This window comes from Amblyomma mixtum, chromosome 2 (genome assembly GCF_055824585.1).
Source record: "Amblyomma mixtum isolate Tamu chromosome 2, ASM5582458v1, whole genome shotgun sequence".
NCBI classification, from domain to species: domain Eukaryota; kingdom Metazoa; phylum Arthropoda; class Arachnida; order Ixodida; family Ixodidae; genus Amblyomma; species Amblyomma mixtum.
In genome coordinates, this window is record NC_143013.1 from 25,172,546 (window position 1) to 25,194,438 (window position 21,893).

Sequence of the window (21,893 nt, forward strand, 5' to 3'; positions counted from 1 at the left end):
GAAAATGCTGGCGCACTGTCAAGCCGCTGCTAAGAGCGGCGGCCGTTCACTTTCAACGGGCACGCTCCGCCACGTGCCCGCTGCGTATCCAGCAGCGCTGCGCTGCTGGATACGGTTAACTACTTCCATTTGCGGCCGCCCGCTCCCGGAAGAGGGAGGAAGGAACTTTTTTTTTATATTTGCGGCATCGTCGGGATGACTGACACGCCTCTTGAAGCACGAGCGGCGCCGGCGTCTGTTCGTCCGTCACCCTTGCAGGGGGAGTCAGTAAAGACCTTTTCGGGTGGCGGTCTTGACTTGATGCACGAGCGGCGCCGGCGGCTGTTGTCCGTCACCCCTGCCGGAGGCGACCTTGTCGCATACGCGACCTTGTCGGGGTCGCCCGCCAGTGGAGAGGGGCAAGGTGGTTCCGCTTCGCTTGAAAGACTGTAAATGGATAGCCCGTTCCTCGACCCCCACGCCAGCACCGTGCCGGCTCGCCTTTGTCGACCCACGGGGGGTCTGATAACGCCTCTAAGCTCAGCCGGGAGAAAGACGCTGACTCACATGGGGCACCCCCGACACCGTCGCAATGGAATGTTTTCGGGCGCCACCCCCACCCTTCACATCATCCGGTTGCACTCGCCCAGGTATAAGAGCACACTTTTTGGTGCTGGCCACAATCATTACGCTGAAGCGCCGACAAGTCGCGATATAAATCATTCGGGACAAGCAAGCTTAAAAAATAGATCACACCACGACAGCGGCTGGAGTTTACTATATGCACGGCTAACAGGCGCTAGCGAAACGATTTCCCTCTCTTCTCTCCCTGTAGTGAGCGACTATGACCGATGTGCGAACAGTTCTTGCTGCAACATGTCCTTACCAAGTACTTTTCGCTTTGCAGTCAACGGCCGGACAAACGGCAAGCCCTGAAGCTGGCCAACCAAAGACATCCCATCACGCGGCGGCACCAGCAAGAACGCAAGCAGCAGTGCACAGGCCAGAGGCGTGGGCAGGACAACGAACTGTGCTCGCAACACTTTTCATTCAACAGCTGTTTATTTTTCATAGTGAATGAGGAACTTGGAATTATGAGTGCCAAAGTACCCCCGGGCACGATGAGCAACAAACGTGGGAACACAGCCAACTTGGTATTCTATTGTCATAAAATGTGTCCACAAACAACAAGTTTTGGGATGAAGGATGGGGTGAATATAAACAAGTGTGCACGTGTGATGGTTCCTTCAAACACCAGAGGGAGAGGGGGGGGGGGGGGGGGAAGAGGGGCGACTACGTCATCCTTGTGCGCCGCCGGCTAAAAGAAAAAATAGGCGCGAGTCACCATCACGAATGGCACCGTCCACAGCACACGCACAAATCTGACAAGGAACGGTGCGCGGACCACACTGTGGCGAAGGCACCGCTTCAGTCTCGGCCATTCCGGCTCAAGCTGCCATTTGCGGGGTACTTCTCTAGAAGCTTGTTCGAGAAGCATTTTGGGCACTTCTCCATGTCCATCAAATGTATGACGGCAGGATGAGCCGCGCAGGACTTCTGCACACGGCTCATGACAGTGGTGCCGCATGTCTGGCAAGTCACGTACGCAACGGGTCGGTTGCATACGCAGCTCTCCTCGGCCCCCTGCGAGCGGGAAAACAAAGCCCAGCTCAGAAACCGCGCGATCGTCAGTTTACTGAGACGACCCAGGTCTGTGCATTTCGAATGTCACCACAACGTCATCGCATAATCACTCAGTTCCATGCTCACATCAACAGAGGTCAAGTATTCGTCGCATAAGCCTTCACTCATTACTGCCGCAAAGCTTCTTATGTCTCATGATTCGGTATCCGGAGCACTGACTGGCCTTAAATTTCCAGTCGAATTAACCACACAGTACTGCTCACTAGCTATGGGGCACCGCCTATAGGCCACACCACACACGCTACGGCCATATCACAGCTTCCAGACATTTTCCACGCCAGGTTAAAAGATTTTTGCGAGAGAATCTCGTCACAGATATCGCACTTCTAGTTGCACATAAACACCGGCAATGCCCCGTAACAAAAGAGCAGCAGAAAGTGCTAGAACCGTAGCGAAAGGAGTTCACGAAACGAAGTGCTTAGGAGCTGTTAAAACATCCCGTCATCAAATAAGCGAGGTCGGAGCTGAAACTGAAAGTGGCAAGACCAATACAACTGCTCCGCGCATCACTGCGAGAAGCCTGCACGCAGCGCACAGGCAAGCAGCACTGCGCGTAAGGCTGAATTGTTAACGTAATCTCTTAGCAGGCTCGCAGTCAATCAGTCATCATACAACTAACTTCCCGCACTAAGACTGGTTGATACAGGCATCGCATTTCGAAGCAAAGCACGCGCAGTCGGCAAGGGCTGCGTCAATATGCGCATCGCAAACATTGGCCATGACGGTTACTCGAGAAGCAGGCACACAGGTCGCAGTCCGTACTTACGCGAGTTGTCTTGACAGCTTCGATCTGTGCCTCGGACCGAGCAATACGCCGCGACATGGTTGAGTCGAAAGCTGGCAGGTGCGAACAAGAAGCAGAATGCACATTCAACGCACGCGCACGAAATGGAAAGGCAGCTGACGCTACCGTCAACGCCACCTGGCAACCTTTCCAGTGTGTTTTGACAAGCCTTTGACAGAGCGCAATTGGTGCAATGGCGACTAAACAAAAACCTTCACGCCAGCATATGAAAAAAATAAAACTACACAAGAATAAGTTCGCAGTTTTCTTAGCGATTAGCACGCAGACCTCGGACACGCACCTAAATCGATCGAGTCGACCCATTACGAAACTGAAACTAGCACCAGCTCGCCGTTCAAAGCGAGTCACGGTTGAATCTATCGTCAGACACCTACGTCGCATTCGCCGCGTTATAACGTTGAATATTTACCCCCGAAGAATTGTGACGTGCCTCAGATGCAAAATAAAGTATTTTTTTATTTATACTGGGTGCTTTTGTTACAAACTGGCAGTGAACACAAGCAACACTAGTACACCTGTCTACCAGCGTAACGGACACATGCTAAGGAAGTTTGCCACGAAAGTACTACATGTAGTAACCAGCGTTAAAACTCTTCAGTGACAAAGCTCTGGTTTGCTTACAGGAAACACACATTGTATTATGTTTATAATGGCACAAAGTTCTCAAAACGTGACCTCTGCTCACTAAAAGCCAGCACACACAGGGGTCAATGTCGTAATATAATTATTCAAAACAACCTCAGCATGGTAGAATTAACCTGCGGTCAGCTACAAGTGCAGTTGTAAACCTACAAGCTTTCTATTTGACAGACACAGGTGTAAAGTGTACTCTAAAACTTGTGAACATTGGCCCATATGGGCAGCAGCTTTCTCAGCAAGGTTGACCACAAACTTAATCAGGATTTCTAGCGTCAAATGTACTGTAAGAAGGCGTTACACGATTACAAAGAGGATGCAAAACTGCAGCAGCTGTGGCATAAACATTACCAGTATGCATATATTGGCAATAGTTCACCTCCAACATCTATACAAACACTCTTCAGCAGTCAAGCCAGTACTGCTGGTGAGATCACTAGGAATGCCATGTAGCAACGAGTAGCATGCACCTATGTTACTGCAGCAGGCCTTATCCAGACCACTTGAATGCACAAGGTATGCATATATCATTAAGCTCTTTACTGCATGAAAAGATTATTCTGTCTACAGCTCTATATTTTGTGTTGGGTTGGCAAACACTACATAGTGCTAGATAATTTGTTCCACAATTGCCCTATCAATGTATCTCTCCTGAATCTCTTTCGCTACAAGTTTATTTGGCCTATTGAGCAATGCCTTCTCAACACAAAAAAATGTCACATGACCAATCAAGTGTCATAACGGAGACAATTGTAAACCTGCATCAGTCCTCTATTCAGCAAATGTGCGTCTATATAAATAAGTGCTCCCCCTGAATACTTGCCATGTGACACGTCAACCAAAAATTATTTACACACAACACAGCATCCATAACAGTTTAAACATAGACCATAAACAAGTTATTTACAGCAGCTCCACTATTGACACAAAATGTCACAACTTCCTTACCACTTTTACAGGTCTGCCACAGAGTACCCCGAGCAGGGCTAGTGTGGTACAATATTGTGACAATGGAATGTCTGCAATTATAAATTGGAATATTATAAAACAGGTGCACTTAAAAAGTAGATGCATGGAACCTGAAACATAGTTGCAGTATATTTGTGGGCGTAGGATCTCAGTGCTTCAGAAGGCTATCGGCCAAAGTCAGGAAGACAAGATTTTTTTCGAGTGAAATAAATGCAATCTACTGTGTCACTGACACAAAGCAGAAAAGTGTTAAAAGTACTACCATATAAGGATGCATGTTTTTTCAGACAGGTTTTTAAGTGTGAAAGCAAGATCTTAGCTTACCTTCATGCAACAAACAATGCGAATTGGATGACCTGATGAATTACTCTTGATCTCTTAATGTGAAATAATGGCCTGATAAGCAAACTATCACAAATTAAATGTAATTTCTATTGTTCAGGCAGTTATTCATTCTAAAATGGAATGCAGTATCTCATATGGTCGTGAGTTAAGTAAGTACTGGCGTAAGTTATGTCATGGTGATATAATTAACAGCTCAGCTGCCAGCAGCGCAGCATCGCACTGTTTGAAACACTGCTTGCAATGTCATTTAATCTGTACAAACACAGCTGCTCGTAACTGTCCGAGGGAGCGGCAACTAAAGGTAAAAAGATAGAATAAACCAATTTTACCTGATTTTGCTGCATGAAGTTTGGTAACCAAAAAAAAAAAAAAAACCTGTGAGGGAAATGGCACTGTTTGAGGATATGTGCGTAAGTCACACTCTGAGTCAATTATTTCAGCTTTCAGCGACTTTGTCTTTTGCATCCTTTGATGAAGGCAGCCGTTCTGGTGAGCTGGTGTCACGACACGAACGCAGTAGTGCTTAGAATTAAGAGACGAAGAAGGCAACACATGCACTACACATATAGCAAAGAAGACAGCACGTGCAACATAGAGTGCATGCGTTGTTGGCATCCCATCTCTGTCCCTTGTTTGTAAGCGCTACAGTAATCACCAGTTTGCCATCGATTCTTTAGAAATACAAATAAAGCGATTTAAAGTGATTTGTATTAAAACATGGCCTTCAAAATAAATACTCAGTTTTAGAAGTGTGGCGTCCAAAGCATTTGAAATTATGCCAATTTAGGCAACACAGGTTGTAAAAGATGTTCACGAGCAAAAGCAAAATAATGACCGTCAGAATCAGTGAACAAAAATTAGCGAGGCTTCCAAGCAAAGAATCTAATCGAAAGGGACCACAATAAAATTGCCATTGCACGCTGTACCCTAGAGTTTTGCCCTGCTTTATGATACTGGCACATAAGACTGCTACAGTCTTCACAGGATAAAAGGAATTATAAAGTATAGGCACAACCATGATAAAAACAAATAATACAATAATACAAAAAATAAACTACACAACAATGGCACAGCCAATTTCCCAAAAAAGGATTCTACGGTCTAGCTATTTACAAAGCTGAAGATGGACAAATGCATTCAGAAAACAAATAACAGACACAACGCAAGCGTTTGATCTTTGGTTCATAGAAGACTCACAGGAATGGTCTTCATTTAAGTTGTGTGCAACACAGAGAGAAGACAATCAAATCTTATGGAGCTGTGCAAAACTGGTGTGGCAATGATACAGAGAAAGAGAGAACTGCATGCAAGAAAGATTGCACGGCTCAGCTCTCCGCAAAGAGCAAAATGATTGTATGAAAGAACAACTAGGAACTAGAAGAAGACCAAAAGAAAACACAGAAAATATGCACACAAGTTGAGTCAACAATACAAAAGGTGTAGACAATGCCTGCCCGGGATACACAGTGGCATCCGAGATACCCAGAAAAAAAAAAAAAAAGGCATCATTAGTGCAGCACTGTTGAAAATGCTGTGTCAAAGATACAGAAGGATGCTAAAATAAGCACAAATATAAAAATGTTAACTTTACACAGCTGCAGTCCACTACTATTGTGGACAAAGATTAAATACTTTAGTGAAAAGTGATTTGATCACTCTCTGCCTGACAATGTAATAAAAACACAAAGCGGAAAACTTGTCTTTCAGATGAATATGCTGAAAGTGTGAATGTAAAGTTCACATAAAATTAAAAGATTTGTCGTGACATGCACGACGGTCAGAAGAGTGAAACCCGGGCTTGAATGCCTTGAAGAAATTACAGAAATGACAAGAGGTAGAAAAGTACTAAAACTAGAAAAGCCTTAAAATGACTCCTTTCTCCCACCTACAGCCAACACTAAGTTCGAAAAAGTCAAGCAAATATTGAAATACAGAAAGATAAAAAACAGCATCTCACAATGAGCAGAACAAATTTACAGCTGTAAAAAAGCCAAAGAGTTTGAAAGGACAAGCACTAAAACAAACACACTCAAGTTCATGAACTTTGTACAAATGTCATGACACACTAAGAGTGTAGAAGGGTTAAATAATCGTTTTTCACTCATGGAAGTTGTAAATGACACTACAGAAGGGACCATGAAATTTGAACGGATAGGACAAGCAGTTACGACTAACGCATTATACCCAGCTTTACCGACACAGAGTTTCAAACTTCACTCCTAGAAATTTTGCAGACAGGTGAACAAAATTAAGACATTATTCTAACATAAAATGCTTCAAATCAAGGACTGTGACACATGCAATTCTTAGCAAGGCATGAGCGATACGAGGCATCGTGACTTTTCAAAGACAAACTCTCTTAGTGACACACACACACAGGTGCGGTTACATGCATGTGCCAGCCAGCATAATAAAAAGTTTTGCAAAGCAAAAAGAACACCACCAGAACTGCTCGTAATTTTGTATGATTTGTATGCACCACGAGGCTAACCCTGAAGTGCTTAATGTTTCAACATTATTGGTAATTTTCATCTTGCCTGACTGCTACAAATTCTGCATATGCTAACAATTGAGTATGAAAGAAGTGAGTACAATTACTTTTGCAGGTGAACAATACTCTGCCGCAAGTAGTCCATGTTAAAGTCTTAGTGCCATCTTTATTAATTTTCAGTGTAACGAACCTCACCCTGCTCTAGCAGTGCAGCCTAGACTAAGTGCCAGCACATCAGAACATGGGCTGCAAATCGGCAAGCAGCAGGAGCTGAGAGAACTAATTTATGCCCAAATTCAAACCTCACCTATCAGTCCCTCATAACTACCTGCTTGAGAAAAAGATCCTGCTGTTCCATCTTTTCTCCAGCCAGAAACCGGAAAGTAAAAGTATATTGGATTAATTATCAATGAGGTATTCCATTTAACTGCTTGCCGACACTGAATGAGAAACCTATGTGATGCTACATTCGCTCCCATGCCTAAAGTGGAAAGGAAACAGGTCAAAGCCTCCCACTTGCAGGCATGGCCCAGCACATACACACGCACACACACACACACTCTGCACGCATTGTTGAAACATTTCAAATCATCGTCTCGGAACTGTCTACATAGGGCTGGTGGCGCCCCCTGGTGGACTGCCTTGCAGAGGGCAGCCCTGTGGCGGCACCATGGTGGTGGGTTGTTCGCAGAGGCCCGCTGAGGTTGGGGTTGGCCTTGCCGTACAGAGAGTGGAGGCTGGTGCGGGAGCCCAGGTAGGTGGGATTGCACTGACCCCCAAAGTGGGCATAACTGTCATTGCTCGACGTGTCCAGCGATCGGTCCAGCAGGCGCGTCACGGGATTCTGGTACTGCACCTGGCCCGACGACCGCTTGGAGCGCGTCGAGCGCCGTTTCACCCGGCGCGGAGTCATGGGTGCACGGCCCAGTCCGGGACCCACGGCTGGCCCAGCATCAGTGGCCGGTGGATCAGTCCGGAACTCGATGCTATAAGGCAGGCTGTTCAATGGCTTTCTTTTGCTGCTTCTTCTTTTCTGTGTAACTGCAGCCAGCCGAAGAAGTCGACAAGGTAAAATAACAAAAATTTGTGCATAAAAGAAAAGGTCGAGTTGCTGTAAGAACAGTAGGCAGGCCGCCATAAAAGAGAGAAAAATTTTACCATTTAGCTTGATGTTGCTGACAAAAAAAGGGGCTATAGTATTTAGTACCTGAAAATGCTTACTATAGGCCAGTTCAAAACATTTTGGCAAAACAAAAAGTAAAGGTTTTGTGCAGCATTCATATAAATGAGCATTCAACAGAAAAGCTGCACAAACACACACTTCTGTGTGTTCTGCAATTTATCTACACTGCCCCTGTTAATGTCACTTTAACCCTACAAGCCCAATCCAGGCCTCTTACAGAAACCAAAAGGGTGATGTAATAATTATGAAGTGCATTGAAGAAGCATTTCAAGCATTCAGAGCGTACGCCTTCTCTCAGGTCTACAGCATACAGCCAGCCCCAAGTGAGCTGTAAGAATACAAATTCAAAGGCTCTGCTAATCATTGCAGCTAAGGTTTATTCAAAAAGTGGTAGACTCCTTTTAAAACTCACATGGCGGGGCACTATAAATCTTTTAGCTTTTCAAATGTTCAGTTTGACAGAGGTGCCCCAATAAAAAGTTTTGTAGCCGTGTCAGAAAACAAGGACTGGAAAAAAAAAGAATGTTTGCCGCACATCCTCCTCCCCCCACAAAAACATAATCTGTCCCACAGAGTACCTCCTGTCAACCATCCAGTTGCAGGTTTCAACCATTTCTGTGATGACTGCCACAGAGGAAGACATGTAGCTAATGTTTGCCAACGACATTTTCTAATCTGCATTCTCCTGGAAAAAAATGTTGCACTTAAACAGCATAATGTGCCAATTTATTTGTCACCTGTAGGACCACCCACAATTACCCCTTGTTTTTGGCAGGCAGGAGGAAGGTATAAGCATAAAAATACATTTTATGTTTGCAACTTTCATGCTGCTGATCTCTTCAGTGCACTGGTTTTCCTTACATAAAAAATATACAGCAACAGTAACTAATCAGTGCCACTAGTTGGTGTGGCATGACAAAGGTGCGCGTTAATCAATGTGCATAAGTTAGCAGGCCTCGAAAAACCACATTTCCAGTTTGTGGTAAACATATGAGGACCACAACAAAGCTCCTCAAACAGTCCACCTTGTCAAAGAATTTGGATTAGCAGAGTTCGTCATGGACAGTGTCCATTTGAAACATATTCACACAGGAGACCGAATCACTGACTACCATTTGTGAACTGCACAACATGTGGCTCCGCGTGACCAATTCAAGGCTTCTGCAACCTGTTCATGGATAGTGAAGATTTGATAATGCTTTACACTCCTTTTCCCTCCAGAATTCTAGCAGTGGATTACTAGTGTTTTGGTGTACAAGAGAATAGCAAGTCTGACAACAGGGCCTTCTATCTGTTTCTGTTACAATTACAAAAAGCATCAATAGATGGCACCAGCTACCCAAGCATGTCAGGTACACCTTCCCAGTGCCCGCCTCCCTCTCACCCTCAATGTGAACTTCAAGCAGCAACGACTAATGAAAAACCAAAAAAATCCCAGTTAGAACAAGCACAGTGTCTGCCATCCTCTCAACTTACAACAAAGGAACAGTTTGTGCAGCCAGCTTTGTTTTCCTGACTGATATCAAATGCAGTTTTGTTCAGTGCTCATTTAGCAAACCACGCCCTACAATTCAAAAATGATTAATGGGCAATCATTCAGCCACACGTCCTCAGTGACATACCTAGGTGAATGCTAGGCGTACACAGTACAGCAGAGATGGAACCTTTTCGCAATCAATGAGGTTGTAGCACAGAAAGTTGTCATGAAGTGAAAAATGACTACTCCTCTGCCAGCCATGTCAACAGCACTCATGTCCTCATCACTGCTGCATGGCACAAGTTAACAGAATTAGGCCAAGGTATGACAATTGTTTGAAAATCTAATAAACGCTGCCTTGAGGCCTCCCAATGAAGGCATATAAAAATTTTGTATGTGACTGATAGATTTCTATGTTGATCACATGCCCTGTAATTACTCACTGCAAATGTCGCTCTTTATTGTGCTTTCGCTTCACTACATCTTGCCATTTGCCAGGTGGTGTTTGTGGTATGTGCCCTTTGGTCTTCCTTGTTACTTCAAACAAAGCCAAATATGCACAACTGCAGCATAACTGCCTCTAGCCTTTAATAAATGCATGCAGTAAAAAAGAATCTAACCTAGCCGATTGGATTGCTGGCTCTTAATTCCACCTTATCCAGCTTAGTACTATCAATACAAAACAAATCTGTAGCACTATTACAAAAAATAATTTTGTAGGCAGGAGAATTCTTTTGCATTTGTTATTTACGAGGCGTTCCAGCCCAAGTGCCAACAGCTCTAGTTTGTGTACAGAGCAGCGCAGAGAGAAATATGCAGCTTGATTAAAGTTGCATGCAGGCAAGGTGAGTTAGTAAGCGAGAGAAAACACCTGCAGCATGCTAGAGCAACGAGAGAGGAAAGCTTTGAGAGAGAAGGAGAGAATACATACATTGTGTTCTGCATGCGACATGGCTTTGGCGGGGTTATGTACGCAGAGTAAGCGTCAAAGCCACCAATGAAATCAACTGAAAAAGCAGACAGGGGCAAGTGACACACTGGGATCCCCACAGCCTCCCAGGTTCAAAAAATCAAAGAAGCACTGGTGCAAGAATGCGGTGTTTGATGCTACACGTAAGCAACACAACTGAATGTAAGCAATAGTGTGGCCACAATTTACGCAAAGAGGAAATTTTTCTCCACCCTTAAAGGCATCCGACAGAAGAGACGAGGAGCAGCACTTTCGGGGCTTCACAAATTCCGCATCCCATTTAAATAACTTTCACAACCATGATTTTGTCCCGACATATAATCAAGTAGCTATCACCATGTTTTTTTTTTTTAGTCAGAGCACCAACATATATATTATAGTGGACTCTCTGCAATTCAAGTTTGCTCTGCACTCTCAGTCTCTGCAATCAAGTGTATCAAAAAGGTTCCCTTAAATTCAAACTCTGCATAATTAAGACATTTTCAGTCACCTTCAAGTTCAAATTATCAGAAATTGACTACTTACAGTACATGCCAATGTATAATGACATAAAGCACTGCCAGTCTAAGAGATGCTGCACGTCAGGTCAAAGTTCTTCGCATATACAAAACAACACCCCTAATTTTACTCTGCATATTATGAACGCTTTTAACAATAAACCAAAATGTTAGTTTCAGCTGAATCCAAATGTTCTGCATGGCAAGAAAAGTGATGGGGGCACCTAAGAAATTCTTTTGATGCATAAATGCGAGAGCATTGCTTGTGGCTGAGTGTGCCACTGAGTTGTTGTCAGGGGCTTGAGGGTTAACAGTGTTTCACTGCAGCAACTCGCTTCGCACGTTTTGCTGTGGTGTGAAGGTCGCATAATTCGTCGGCAATGAACTGCCACCTCCGGCCACACTTTACTGTCTCACCTAATGATGTAGACTCCATTGCGCCGAAACCTCACCCTTCAAAAACTAAAGCCCAACTGAAGGTGGTGGCGGCAAGGATTTTCCCTTTTGTGTAACCTCTAGCCGCCTTTACATGAATATGACAGTGGGGCATCGTATTTCCTGGCGTACCTCATGGAGACGACGCGCCACTTTTTACATGTACCACATCAAGACAAGCGAGACAGTGGCATCCCGGCCAGTGCATGTGGAGGAGGGGGTCAGCTGCTCCGATCTTGAGCCTAGTCTGCTTTGTTCTCCGAGTGAAGGGGTAATGTATAGCGACCCCAGGGAGAAGGAGGGGCACCCCAAAACCTGCTTCCATTCATTGCGGAAGTCCACTTGCCCTCCTCTGAGGGGGAGAGTCACATTCTGCAGTGCAAGGAGGAGTGTTCCCTCTCTTGACCGGGCTGCGGCAGTGGTCAAGCCCCACTCCACCCCTCCAGAGGGGTGATGACATCATTTGCATGTGGCATCTCTGTCAAATGTTTCTGCCAAGGCTTTCTGGCGACGGCAGGGTTTTTGCACGAGTCAAGTAATGCTCTCGCATTAAAAAAAAATTGCACACAAAGCCAGGAAGCCTGTTACCTAAAACATCTGCCATCTCAGCAGTGCCCCCATATGCAGCCCCCCCAGAATACCTGTTGTTGACCCGTTCCTGGTATGGCAACAGTTTTCTGAGGATTTTCAGCCAAGCTTCAATACCTAGCTGCTGCTTCCGTGTTGTATGCTACTGTCCTTCATGAGTGTGCGCATGTTTGATGTTAGGGTACTATGGTTTTGCTCTGGTATGAATTGCACTCCTTGCAAACACTGACAGGACTCCTGCTCTCAACCAGCACCGTTGCAATGGTTATAGAAAATACAACAAAATTCACTGAGTGGTAGGAACACATTGCTACCTTACAGCACTTCACTGAGCTGAAAACACACAAGGCGCTAATATTTTGGAGGAAAAAAAGAATAACGACAGTGGAGCCTTAATGATCCTGCAGTAAGATTAAACTTGTGCGAACACTGGGCACAGCTGAGGGAGCCCTAAACACTGTCAATGCTAGAGAATGGCAATATGTATTCTGAAGTGCCTAAGCAAATAAAAATCCACTGCAAAGCTGACTCGCATAACCAGCTCTTTCAGTGCAGTGTGAAAGGTCTACATTTTAGTTTCACACAGTAATGGCTAGTTTGCTACCACAGTGTTCCATTGTATACATCAAAATTATTTCCTAACAGATAAGAAAAAAAAGAAGCCACGGCAGGTAGGCTAATCACACTTTAGCATCTGGATTGCTTTACAAGACTGAGACCAGCTGCACGGAACACTTCAGTGTTCACTAGAATATGGAAAGAGCACGTTCCTTACAGCAGGGTGTATCTAGCTGTCTTGGAACAAATAACTGCTAGAGTGTGCTCCTGAACATTACATTCACTAAGGCAAACAGCTACCCAATAATCATGCTATTGCTAACAACTAACGTCCGTGTCATTCGGCAACCCAAGTGTAAGGTCGAGCATAGCAACAAAAAACGTCTTCTTGGAAAAACATTTTGCAATATAAATTAAACAGTGCCTGCACAAGACAGCAGTCAGAAGCATGTGGTAGACTTACATGAGTCATCTTCCTGAGTGTAAAGATAGATTAGGTAGCAGCCTCCGATGAAGCCCACAACCTGCAGGTTAAGCATGAGCAAAATTAAGTTTTCAGGTAAAGGCACCACTATGCAGATGCACTTGTTCACAGTAAGGTGCTGCAAAGCTCTATCGAAGTAAGCAGCATCACTTCATCAGACGCTGCTGCCAACAGCGTGCAACTCTAGGACAGGCCATTTACAAGGCATTGCAGTTACAGTACACAATTTAATGGCACACAACCAGTTGCCAAATAGGCTCAAATAAAACACCACAGAGACAGGGGACACAGAAATGATACGAATGGACATATTCTTGTGTTATGTCTCTGTGCTGTTTCATGTGAGCTAATATACTCTACAAACTAGCCCAACAAAAGATGTTATTAATTAACAAATATAGAGGCATGCGGCTAATTGACGCAAGCAGCTTTTGAGGCACACATGCACTGTAGCTGCCTGCTTAACAGTGCACCAAAATGCACCTTTGCAAAAAAAGAAACAAAGGCCCAATGTCCAAACCATCCCCAGCAGTAGACCAATGCTTATAGTTGTTTAGGAAGAACAAAGTGCCTATCAACTACAAGCCTTGAATAACAGGGTTGAAGGGTTTCTGCAATGTGACTATACCACACGCTAGAGAATTCAAAGTATCCCATGGCATATAACTCTACACTATTGAATAAACAGAACTCTCATTTTTTCTTTGTTTGTTTTCACAGCTAAATATAATGAGACTAGCACATAGATGGATGGATGCTAATGGCTTTACCCTTTGTATCCAGCAGCAGCTTGCACCACATAGCCATTGGCTTTGCCAACTTTCCTTTCAATTTCACTTTTAAAATTTCTAATTTGACTATCTTTTTCACAAATTCACCGCTCCCTAAACTTCCTCCACCAATCTTCTTACCTCCCCTTTGTTAAAGCCACGCTTTTCTCATCCATTCATTTGTACTCCCCAGCAAACCTCAGTGCCCTCTATATCTGTCACTGTTCCGTCGGGAAGGGCGGAACGAAGTTCTGTGCACCTCAAAACTAAGCGCTCTATGGCCTCTGTTTCAGTTATAAATGCAGCACACAATATATCCACTTCAAATTTAGACCTGTACGTTTTTGTTCTCAGAACCCCTGTCCTAGCTTCAAAAAGCAATCAACTGCCCCGCAAGTTATCAAATGCTCTCTTGCCTCTTGCTTAATGTCCTGTTTTTGTGCCCTACATATACCTAGCGCTGATTTTCCTTGCATTCTTTCCTTCCACATCTTTCTATCTCGTTTACTTCCATTTCCACACTAGTATTTTGCAGAGCCCCATCCCTCACCTGTATGTTGTGTTGTGTTGTGTTGTGTTGGGTTTTATGGCACATAGGCAACTGAGGCCATCATGCGCCAAACACAAGGTATTGTAAAAGTTTATTTTTGAATATTAGAGATATGTAAAAAGTCATCCTTGGTGTAAAGGCCTTCAGACATTAATATTACCTTTTGAACATGTACACAAATTTTAAAAATGGCTACTAGTAAAAGCTTTAAACGGGGCTGGGAAACCTCAGTAGCTATCCTTGGCTGGACAAGGACACTGAGACTCCCAACCAACCAAAATTAAAAACCTCAGCCTTCTTCTCAGGCGTGAGAAAGTGGCTGAGGTGTATTAGAATTAAAACAGACCTGTGGGTAAAAATTTAGAGGCACTTAAAAAATCCAGTTTCTTTAAGAAAGCTGAAAACACATGATATATCAACAATTGCATCATCTCCTAAAAGCAGTGCGGGATGAAAAGGGATGTATTCGTTATAAAATTGAGCAAAGTACTTTTTCCTTAGTTTTTCCAATTTCATACAAGTGAATAAAATATGGTTAATTGTAACTTCAACTCCGCATTCTTCGCAAAAAGGCTGCTCATTTTTTGACAGTAGGAAATTGTGTGTCAGATGCGTGTGTCCTATACGAAAGTCACCTGTATATACTAGTTCTTAGAAACGGACCCCAACAATGCCTATGTTTATCAGAGCTTAGGTGGGCACATATATTTTCCCACACAGTGCAAGTAATTTGCTGGAAATGCAAACCTCACCACATCAAAATGCAAAGAAGAATATATATACAATACCTACAGGTGAGCTGGGAAAAAAAATGCTCCATTCGGCTTCTCAAATCTTGAATATAATTTTCACTGAGGAAGTATTTGCCCATTCCAATTACATCACCACAATATTTTAAGAGAAAATACGGGCAGAGGAAACACAAAAATTCCAAGAACCAGTTTGCAAGTCAGCTGTGAGGAAGCAAATGCCATCCCTCTTTTCTGAACGTTGCTGATAAGCTGTACTAAGCTAGGCGGTGCAGACAGATTGCTGCCTGCGCAAAGCTCCTGAGACTTGGCTTGCCTGATGACATGCCCGCCATGTTCCTTCTCTTTTCCAGCAATGTACTCTCCCACCTCTCATATATGGAAACTACCCACTTATGGTTCTGCCTAAGCAACAGAAACCATAAGGAGAAAGAAAAAAAAGTGGGTCAGAGCAAATGCATTAAATAAAGGCAATATGCATGCTTCGGGGCTCCTTTAACAATCATTTGTATACCCCTGTCACCTCTCCTGTAGAACAGGGAAAATGACTTTCAATCAGGAGGCACAAAGAAAAGAAAACAAGTGTAGAGAAAAACTTACTGCCAATTTAGCTTACTTGGCAAAATGTGAAGTATATGTGGTTATGGTTGGTTTATGGTTTATGGGGTTTAACGTCCCAAAGCGACTGAGGCTATGAGAGACGCCGTAGTGGAGGGCTCCGGAAATTTCGACCACCTGGGGTTCTTTAACGTGCACTGACATCGCACAGTACACGGGCCTCTAGAATTTCTCCTCCAAAGAAATTCCAGCCGCCGCAGCCGGGATCGAACCCGCGTCTTTTGGGATAGCAGCCGAGCACCATAGCCACTGAGCCACCGCGGCGGCGTGAAGTATATGTGGTAGCACATTACGTTTCTTTTTGCTTTTGGTTCTAAGCTAGGCTTTCATGATCAGGATTCAAGAAAAGAACGGCGAAATCGGTGATTGGGGGCCTTAGTGTTAGTTACAACACTAAAATTTTGGGACCACTTAACGCACCTTAAGAGGGCACTGCGGTAGCAGTGTGTTCTGGATCCATTGTGCATGGATGGAAGTTGATGAAGACAACATGCAATGCATAGCGTGAGAGATTGGCAGTTAAACAGGGCGATTGGTTGCGGCGATAGCATAGCGCCCTCGTGCAGTGGCCAGAAAATCTGATCTGCTCGCACCGCCACGGGTTCAAAACCAAGGTGTGGCCACATTTATTTTATTTCTGCAGGTCTAGCCGGCTTCACACACTCAAACCGACAACCGGATTTTTCGTGATTGAAAGCCTTAGTGCTACAACACTAATCAAATTTTCAAGAATTTTCCTCGAGAGGAGAACAAAGATTCTACAGAACTCAAGCTATTTAGTACAACTTGATTTCAAAAAGCAGTTGGCGAGGGCAAAATGACAGAACACAAGACGAATTATATAATCAGCTCTTTTGTATTCTGTCATTCTTGATCATGCTGACCTCCTTTTGAAATTAAAGAACGAGCCTGAGCAGAGCCAAACATCTCCCCAGTGTCAGAGGTGCAGCATGCTTACCGCTAGTAGACACTGTACTCCAGCCTGAATGCACTCCACGTAGTAGTACTCCAGGAGACACCCGTTCACGGACACTGGCCTCGTGACAGCTAAGATGTCATCAGACGAGCTGTAGTTGAAGACTGCCGTGCAGCCAAAGCCATTTGCCTCCCACCAGCTGCGGCTTCCAGTGCCTATGTTCAGGAAGCTAGAATCCTAGAGACAAGATTCCAGAGGTGAACTTCGGCCTACATCTATAAAACATTGCACTACTCAAGCAAATGTGAACTGCCCGACCTTTCTTTGCAAACTAACTTGATTCGTCAATGCTTACTTTGTGTACTTGCTTCATTTTAGCGAACCACTCAACACTGATGAAGACAAAGATGAAGATTCAACAAGCACTTTTCTGATGTTAATAAACTAATAATCAGTTAATTGCAGTGTTAACATGCGTGTTTCATTTAGGTGTTGTGCAATCAAGCAAAGTACAGAAAACATGTAGACTTGTGCTATACCTGAAGTGCAAAAAGTGTGTGCTGAGAAAAAAAAAAATCTCTATTTACTCAGAAGCTCCTGAATATTTAAAAGGTGTACCGTACTCCGATAGCATATCGACACTACCCTAGCTCCGATTTCCAAGCACCGTCACGCGGTAAGGCAATCTTACCCTGCTCAGAGCGCCGATCTCCATGTAAAGGCATATAACAAAAACGTTCCAGCCGATCCACAGCAGCGTCCAGGTTATGTACTGTAATGCAAAATCCACGTTTTTCCAATGAGTTCTTCGCTCTCGCGGTGTTTCATGCATCGACTTCAACTGCCCAAGATTTCAATTAACTCACAGCAGCGACGTATCTTGGCCTGTAGTGGTACGTTCCGAAGAAACCGAAGATGACAAATATGATCTGGAAGAAGTTTGCCAGGATCGGCGCCCACATGTACCCGAGGAAGTCGAAGACTTGGCGCTGGAACGTTGCGATCTGCGCGAAGACAACTTTTTTTAGCTCACCATGAGTAACGCTGCGCTAGTTAAGCGCCAAATGGTGCAGTAATAACTTTTAGATAAGAAAATCAACGGCATAAATCAAGTGCTATCCAGGTGCACTTGTACACACATATTAAACAATGCCGAGCTTATCATAGAGATCGTGAGCAAGTGGGATGGTCAACTCACCAACTGAATGGTGCAGATCGCCAAGACCAGGGCCCTTGCGCCACAGCAAGACATGCTTTGCCGCGAATAACCGACCACCGCTTAACTCTTCATAGCCACAACAGCACGGGTGAACACCGAACAATTGCTCGCTGAAGCGGCCGCAACCGCAGCACTGCGGGTGACACTAACATGGCAACCATCGCATCACATATTCACGTCACACACTATCTTTGTATCGGCGACGTAGAGTTTCCGGCGACAAACAGAGGGTACACTTCGGAGGCATCGTCTCCACGAATGCTGAATGCCCCCACTATTGTTTAATCCAAAGCTAGTTGCGTGAAACTCCACAAAAACACAACGCGCACACAACGAGCAACTTCGGACCAATGAGCATGCGCGGAAGCTGGCGGAAGCAAAGCGACGGTAATGTCATCTGGGACAAAATATTTCGTTCGCAGCTTTCACGGTAATAAGGAAAGCAGAGCCCACATATCAGTCACATTTTTTATTTAGGTGTTTATTTTTTGTCACAATGTTGTCCAGAGAACTGGTCCCAAATGAGGCAATATTCAAAGCTATAAATGAAAAATATTCCTTTTGTTAACCTAATGGAGCTTTCCTCTGGCTACCTTGTAGAACCGACAGGAGTTTTTGTTTTGTTTCCGTAGAGCACTTGAGTAAGCCAACAAGTATTGGGGCGGTGGGCGTTTTCATGGATCTGACGGCAAGAAACACTTGCACGTGCTAGTCATCTCGCTGGTGGAGCGTTTGAATAGGTCGTCTTCACTCCTGTGATCGACGTCAATCGAACCAGCAGCTGCCATGTTGCTTTTACTGGACGACGACCACAAGCAGCACATCAAATTTATTGAAAGCGTCGACGAACCAGTGGCGAAGGAGTTCTGCAAGATAGCCAACGAGTTTCTTGTGCGCGGTGTGAACCCCAAAGTGTACCACTCTGCTGCACAAAAGCTTCAAGTCGACGATGATGTCGTTCAAGGCGCCGTCGAGGGCCTGTCGCATCTCCTTAGCCAGGCCGCCAAGTTGAAGCTCAGCGAACAACACTTCCGGGAATCATTGCTGCTTCTCAGCTTTCCCCAGTCTGTATGCGAAGAGCTTGTGAGACATCACGTTGACAACGAGAAGAGCTTGCGTAAGTTCCTCTCTGAGAAGTCGATACCCTGTTGGAACTTCTCGAGTCTCGAGTGGCGACTGGAGGCGGAAGTCGCCAGCCGCTGTCTCAAGTCGCATGTGACACCTCTCGTGACGTTAAAGTTCCAGCTCAAGCGTGGTGACGGAGACGAAACCAAGGATGTGGTGCTGCAGACGGACCCCTTGAACCTGTTGCACATGACGGAGTCGCTAGAGGAAGCGCTGCAGAGTGCGAAGTCGCTGCACTTGCGTAGAATCGCGAAACACGTCAAGTAGGTAGAAGACCGTTATGGAAGCGCAAGATTCAACTGTCCATTCTGCAAGCGTTATTGTCGCGACTTTCCGTTCGCAATAACTGAGACATTCTAAACTAAGGCCGGCATTCCGACCCATTGCTGCAACGCAGCGCCTACGAAAATGAATTGTTACTCTACGCTCCTAATGTCGCGCTAGAATTGTGCCATAAAGGCATTGCAGATAATACTTTGGAGTGTCGTGTAACCTTCCTTGCATGATGCTAATGTGCACTGTTTGCACGTTGTGCTCTGTTTCTTGGTGGCAGACGCAACAAGGAGTAGACAGAGCAAATAATCTGGAAGCTTATTGCTTTCAGTGCTAACTGCCGTGTAACTTTATTGAATCCAACAAAACTGATTTCTTGTGTACATGCATTCAGAAAATTTTTGTATGAAATGACTCCTACCTTTTACTTGCATCACGTGCTGTGAGTGGAGCTACTGTAGACTGCAGTTTCTTAGATTTTGTTAATATGTGGTACTGTCACGACTATCCTAGGCTAAGCCAAGCATTTTTCACATTACCAGTTGCATTTCACCTCCAACACCCTTTGTGGAGTTTAGCGTTATGAGTTGGGCCTCCATAAAATTTGGCCAGACTATTGTGCGGAAAAAAAAAAAAAAAAGTGTGACGAAGGTGCGCTGGCACAATCGCACCTTCATTGACACATTACACCACTTGCATCCCACACATAATGTGGCTTTCCACTGTTTGCTGCCACCTGAACTGGCGTGATGTCCTCTTAGCACAACCCAGGTTTCCTCCTTTCCACTGCACTGCAGCTATGGTGTAACCTGTTTCATCTTGAAGCAACTACAGTGCATCATGATTTCCTTCTTTCCACATTGATGCAGCTGCCACAAAACTGGTTTCCTTCCCTTTCACTTGCCCATCTTCCAGCTGCCCGCCAGGTTGTGGGCAGCTTGCCATCCTTGGGATTCAACCGCTGACAGGACTGCTTTTTTGCTAGCGAGGCATCTAGTGCTAATGCACTAAAACACAGGGACACCTAATTCCATTATGTGTCGGCAATGCAATAGCATTTGTAGCTGTTGGTGCCTTTGCTGGGAATTTGTGGTGGGGCTCGAGAGACCCAGGTTGCTCTTCCTGAGCTCTTCTTGTACATGGTTGGTAGGTGGAGGCTTCTTCACAGACAATCCTGGTTTGGCACACCACTTCCCTCCAGCCAACGGGCATTCTCCGTTCGCCGGTCTGGTGACCTCACATCCTTCCAGCCAATGGGATTTCTCTGCTCTGGTGATGTCACTGCCTGCCAGCCAATGGGAATTTTTTTAGACAATGCCAGACAGTCGCTACCAGCTTTTTGCTCGGGCGAGGCTTCTCTGTTATCGCATGATGTGGCATTACTGCCAGCCTCCTGCAGTGAAGCATCCTTGCAAGCAGACCTCAACACAATTTATTATTACGTTAGCATTAGAAGGGTCTGTGCAAGCGGAAATGATTGCCGTCGCACGTGACATGATGCAAACGCCACTATGGTAAGTGGCAGTTTAATTAATGACTGGTCACGAGAGGTTGCTTAAGAAGAGCAAGCTGGGCCTTGCAATCCTCACCAGTGGCTGTGTGTGCATCAGCCATCTGCGGAGGCAGTAGTGCATTGCTAAACCACTGTACCACGAGTGGTATGAGGACTGCCAGCAATCTATGAATGTAAAGTAGAGAATGACCAATTCCACATATAGGAGCATTAGCTACAATACAACTGGCAGCAACAGAAAATGCGAACGCATTCCAACAATCTGCTTAGGATTGCCTTTTTTGTCTCGTAGAGAATGGCTGCACATGCAACTGCTTGTGCTGCAACGCCCCTAATTGCAGGACACCCTTCATTCACCACTTCCCATTATCTGTTTCATAATACACAGATCTATACTTGGATACAACTCAAGTCTGCAGCGAAGCTCCGCCCACATTCAGCCTCTGTGCCCAGAATTCCTCCATGACTAAAAAGTAGTCCACTGCTTAAACGTTGTTACCTAAACAAGATGCCAATCATAAGAAAAAAAATTGCTCTAGAATTTTGATACGTGAATCGCTTGATATGGTCAAACATTAAAGACCTGATTTCGTTTACTGTTGCGACTGGCCAGTGGAGTAATACAGGACACCGCAGACCATGGCACAGAGCACAGAAAGAAGGCCAAACCAAGAATATGTATTGCTCCGAGGGATCGTGACCAAATAACCTCAAAAAATGCTCTTGAACAACTAATGTTGCTGCCATAAAATTAAGATTTCGTGTTACCCGCCTTGCTCAGAACTGTAGATACGTTTGCTAATGCTCTTTATACAAAACTTTACACTAACCCTACTCCCAAAGAAGAATATCACTCCCCTTCCATCTTGAGGATCATCTCTCATTGATTAATACACATTCCCAAACCAGCATTTGGTTTATGGGGGTTTAACGTCCCAAAGCGACTCGGGCTATGAGAGACACCGTAGTGAAGGGCTCCGGAAATTTTGACCACCTGGGGTTCTTTAACATGCACAGACATCGCACAGTACACTGGCCT

General features: G+C 44.8%; 3 protein-coding genes across 5 annotated transcripts in view; 2 read left to right on the forward strand and 1 right to left on the reverse strand.

The window, feature by feature from the left end:
- LOC149358727 (uncharacterized) overlaps nucleotides 1-1,220 on the forward strand; it is a 31,326-nt gene extending 30,106 nt beyond the window's left edge. The window contains exon 10 of the mRNA XM_089570895.1: nucleotides 887-1,220. Within this exon, the coding sequence (XP_089427021.1) occupies nucleotides 887-915 (29 nt within the window). The 3' untranslated portion in view covers nucleotides 916-1,220. The remainder of the gene's footprint in view (nucleotides 1-886) is intronic.
- LOC149358728 (sodium/potassium-transporting ATPase subunit beta-1-interacting protein 3-like) lies at nucleotides 1,023-19,154 on the reverse strand. 3 transcript variants are annotated; one of them, XM_089570893.1, is made up of 7 exons: nucleotides 17,923-19,153; nucleotides 17,591-17,728; nucleotides 17,416-17,496; nucleotides 16,767-16,961; nucleotides 13,101-13,161; nucleotides 2,450-2,520; nucleotides 1,023-1,623 (listed from the first exon to the last, which is right to left on the reverse strand). In XM_089570893.1, exons 1-7 carry the CDS (start codon nucleotides 17,974-17,976, stop codon nucleotides 1,408-1,410), a joined length of 816 nt encoding a protein of 271 aa, XP_089427019.1. In that variant the 5' UTR covers nucleotides 17,977-19,153; the 3' UTR covers nucleotides 1,023-1,407. The 3 variants fall into 3 exon arrangements, with proteins under 3 accessions (XP_089427019.1, XP_089427018.1, XP_089427017.1); XM_089570892.1 differs by lacking the exon at nucleotides 2,450-2,520 and having other exon boundaries at nucleotides 17,923-19,154; XM_089570891.1 differs by lacking the exons at nucleotides 1,023-1,623; nucleotides 2,450-2,520 and adding an exon at nucleotides 2,925-7,970 and having other exon boundaries at nucleotides 17,923-18,339.
- On the forward strand, nucleotides 18,499-19,724 carry LOC149358729 (COMM domain-containing protein 2). Its single transcript, XM_089570894.1, has one exon. It carries the CDS (start codon nucleotides 18,730-18,732, stop codon nucleotides 19,333-19,335), a length of 606 nt encoding a protein of 201 aa, XP_089427020.1. The 5' UTR covers nucleotides 18,499-18,729; the 3' UTR covers nucleotides 19,336-19,724.
- Nucleotides 19,725-21,893: the final 2,169 nt, after the last annotated feature.

What these genes read in the sequence shown, in the direction of transcription:
- LOC149358729 (XM_089570894.1), top strand. Translation starts at nt 18,730, where the DNA reads ATGTTGCTTTTACTGGACGACGACCACAAGCAGCACATCAAATTTATT.
- LOC149358728 (XM_089570891.1), bottom strand. Translation starts at nt 17,976, where the DNA reads ATGTCTTGCTGTGGCGCAAGGGCCCTGGTCTTGGCGATCTGCACCATT. An exon ending in CGATCTGCACCATTCAGTTG is followed by an intron (nt 17,729 to 17,922) that starts GTGAGTTGACCA and finishes GTCTTCGCGCAG; the next exon opens with ATCGCAACGTTCCAGCGCCA. An exon ending in GGCCAAGATACGTCGCTGCT is followed by an intron (nt 17,497 to 17,590) that starts GTGAGTTAATTG and finishes TTTGCATTACAG; the next exon opens with TACATAACCTGGACGCTGCT.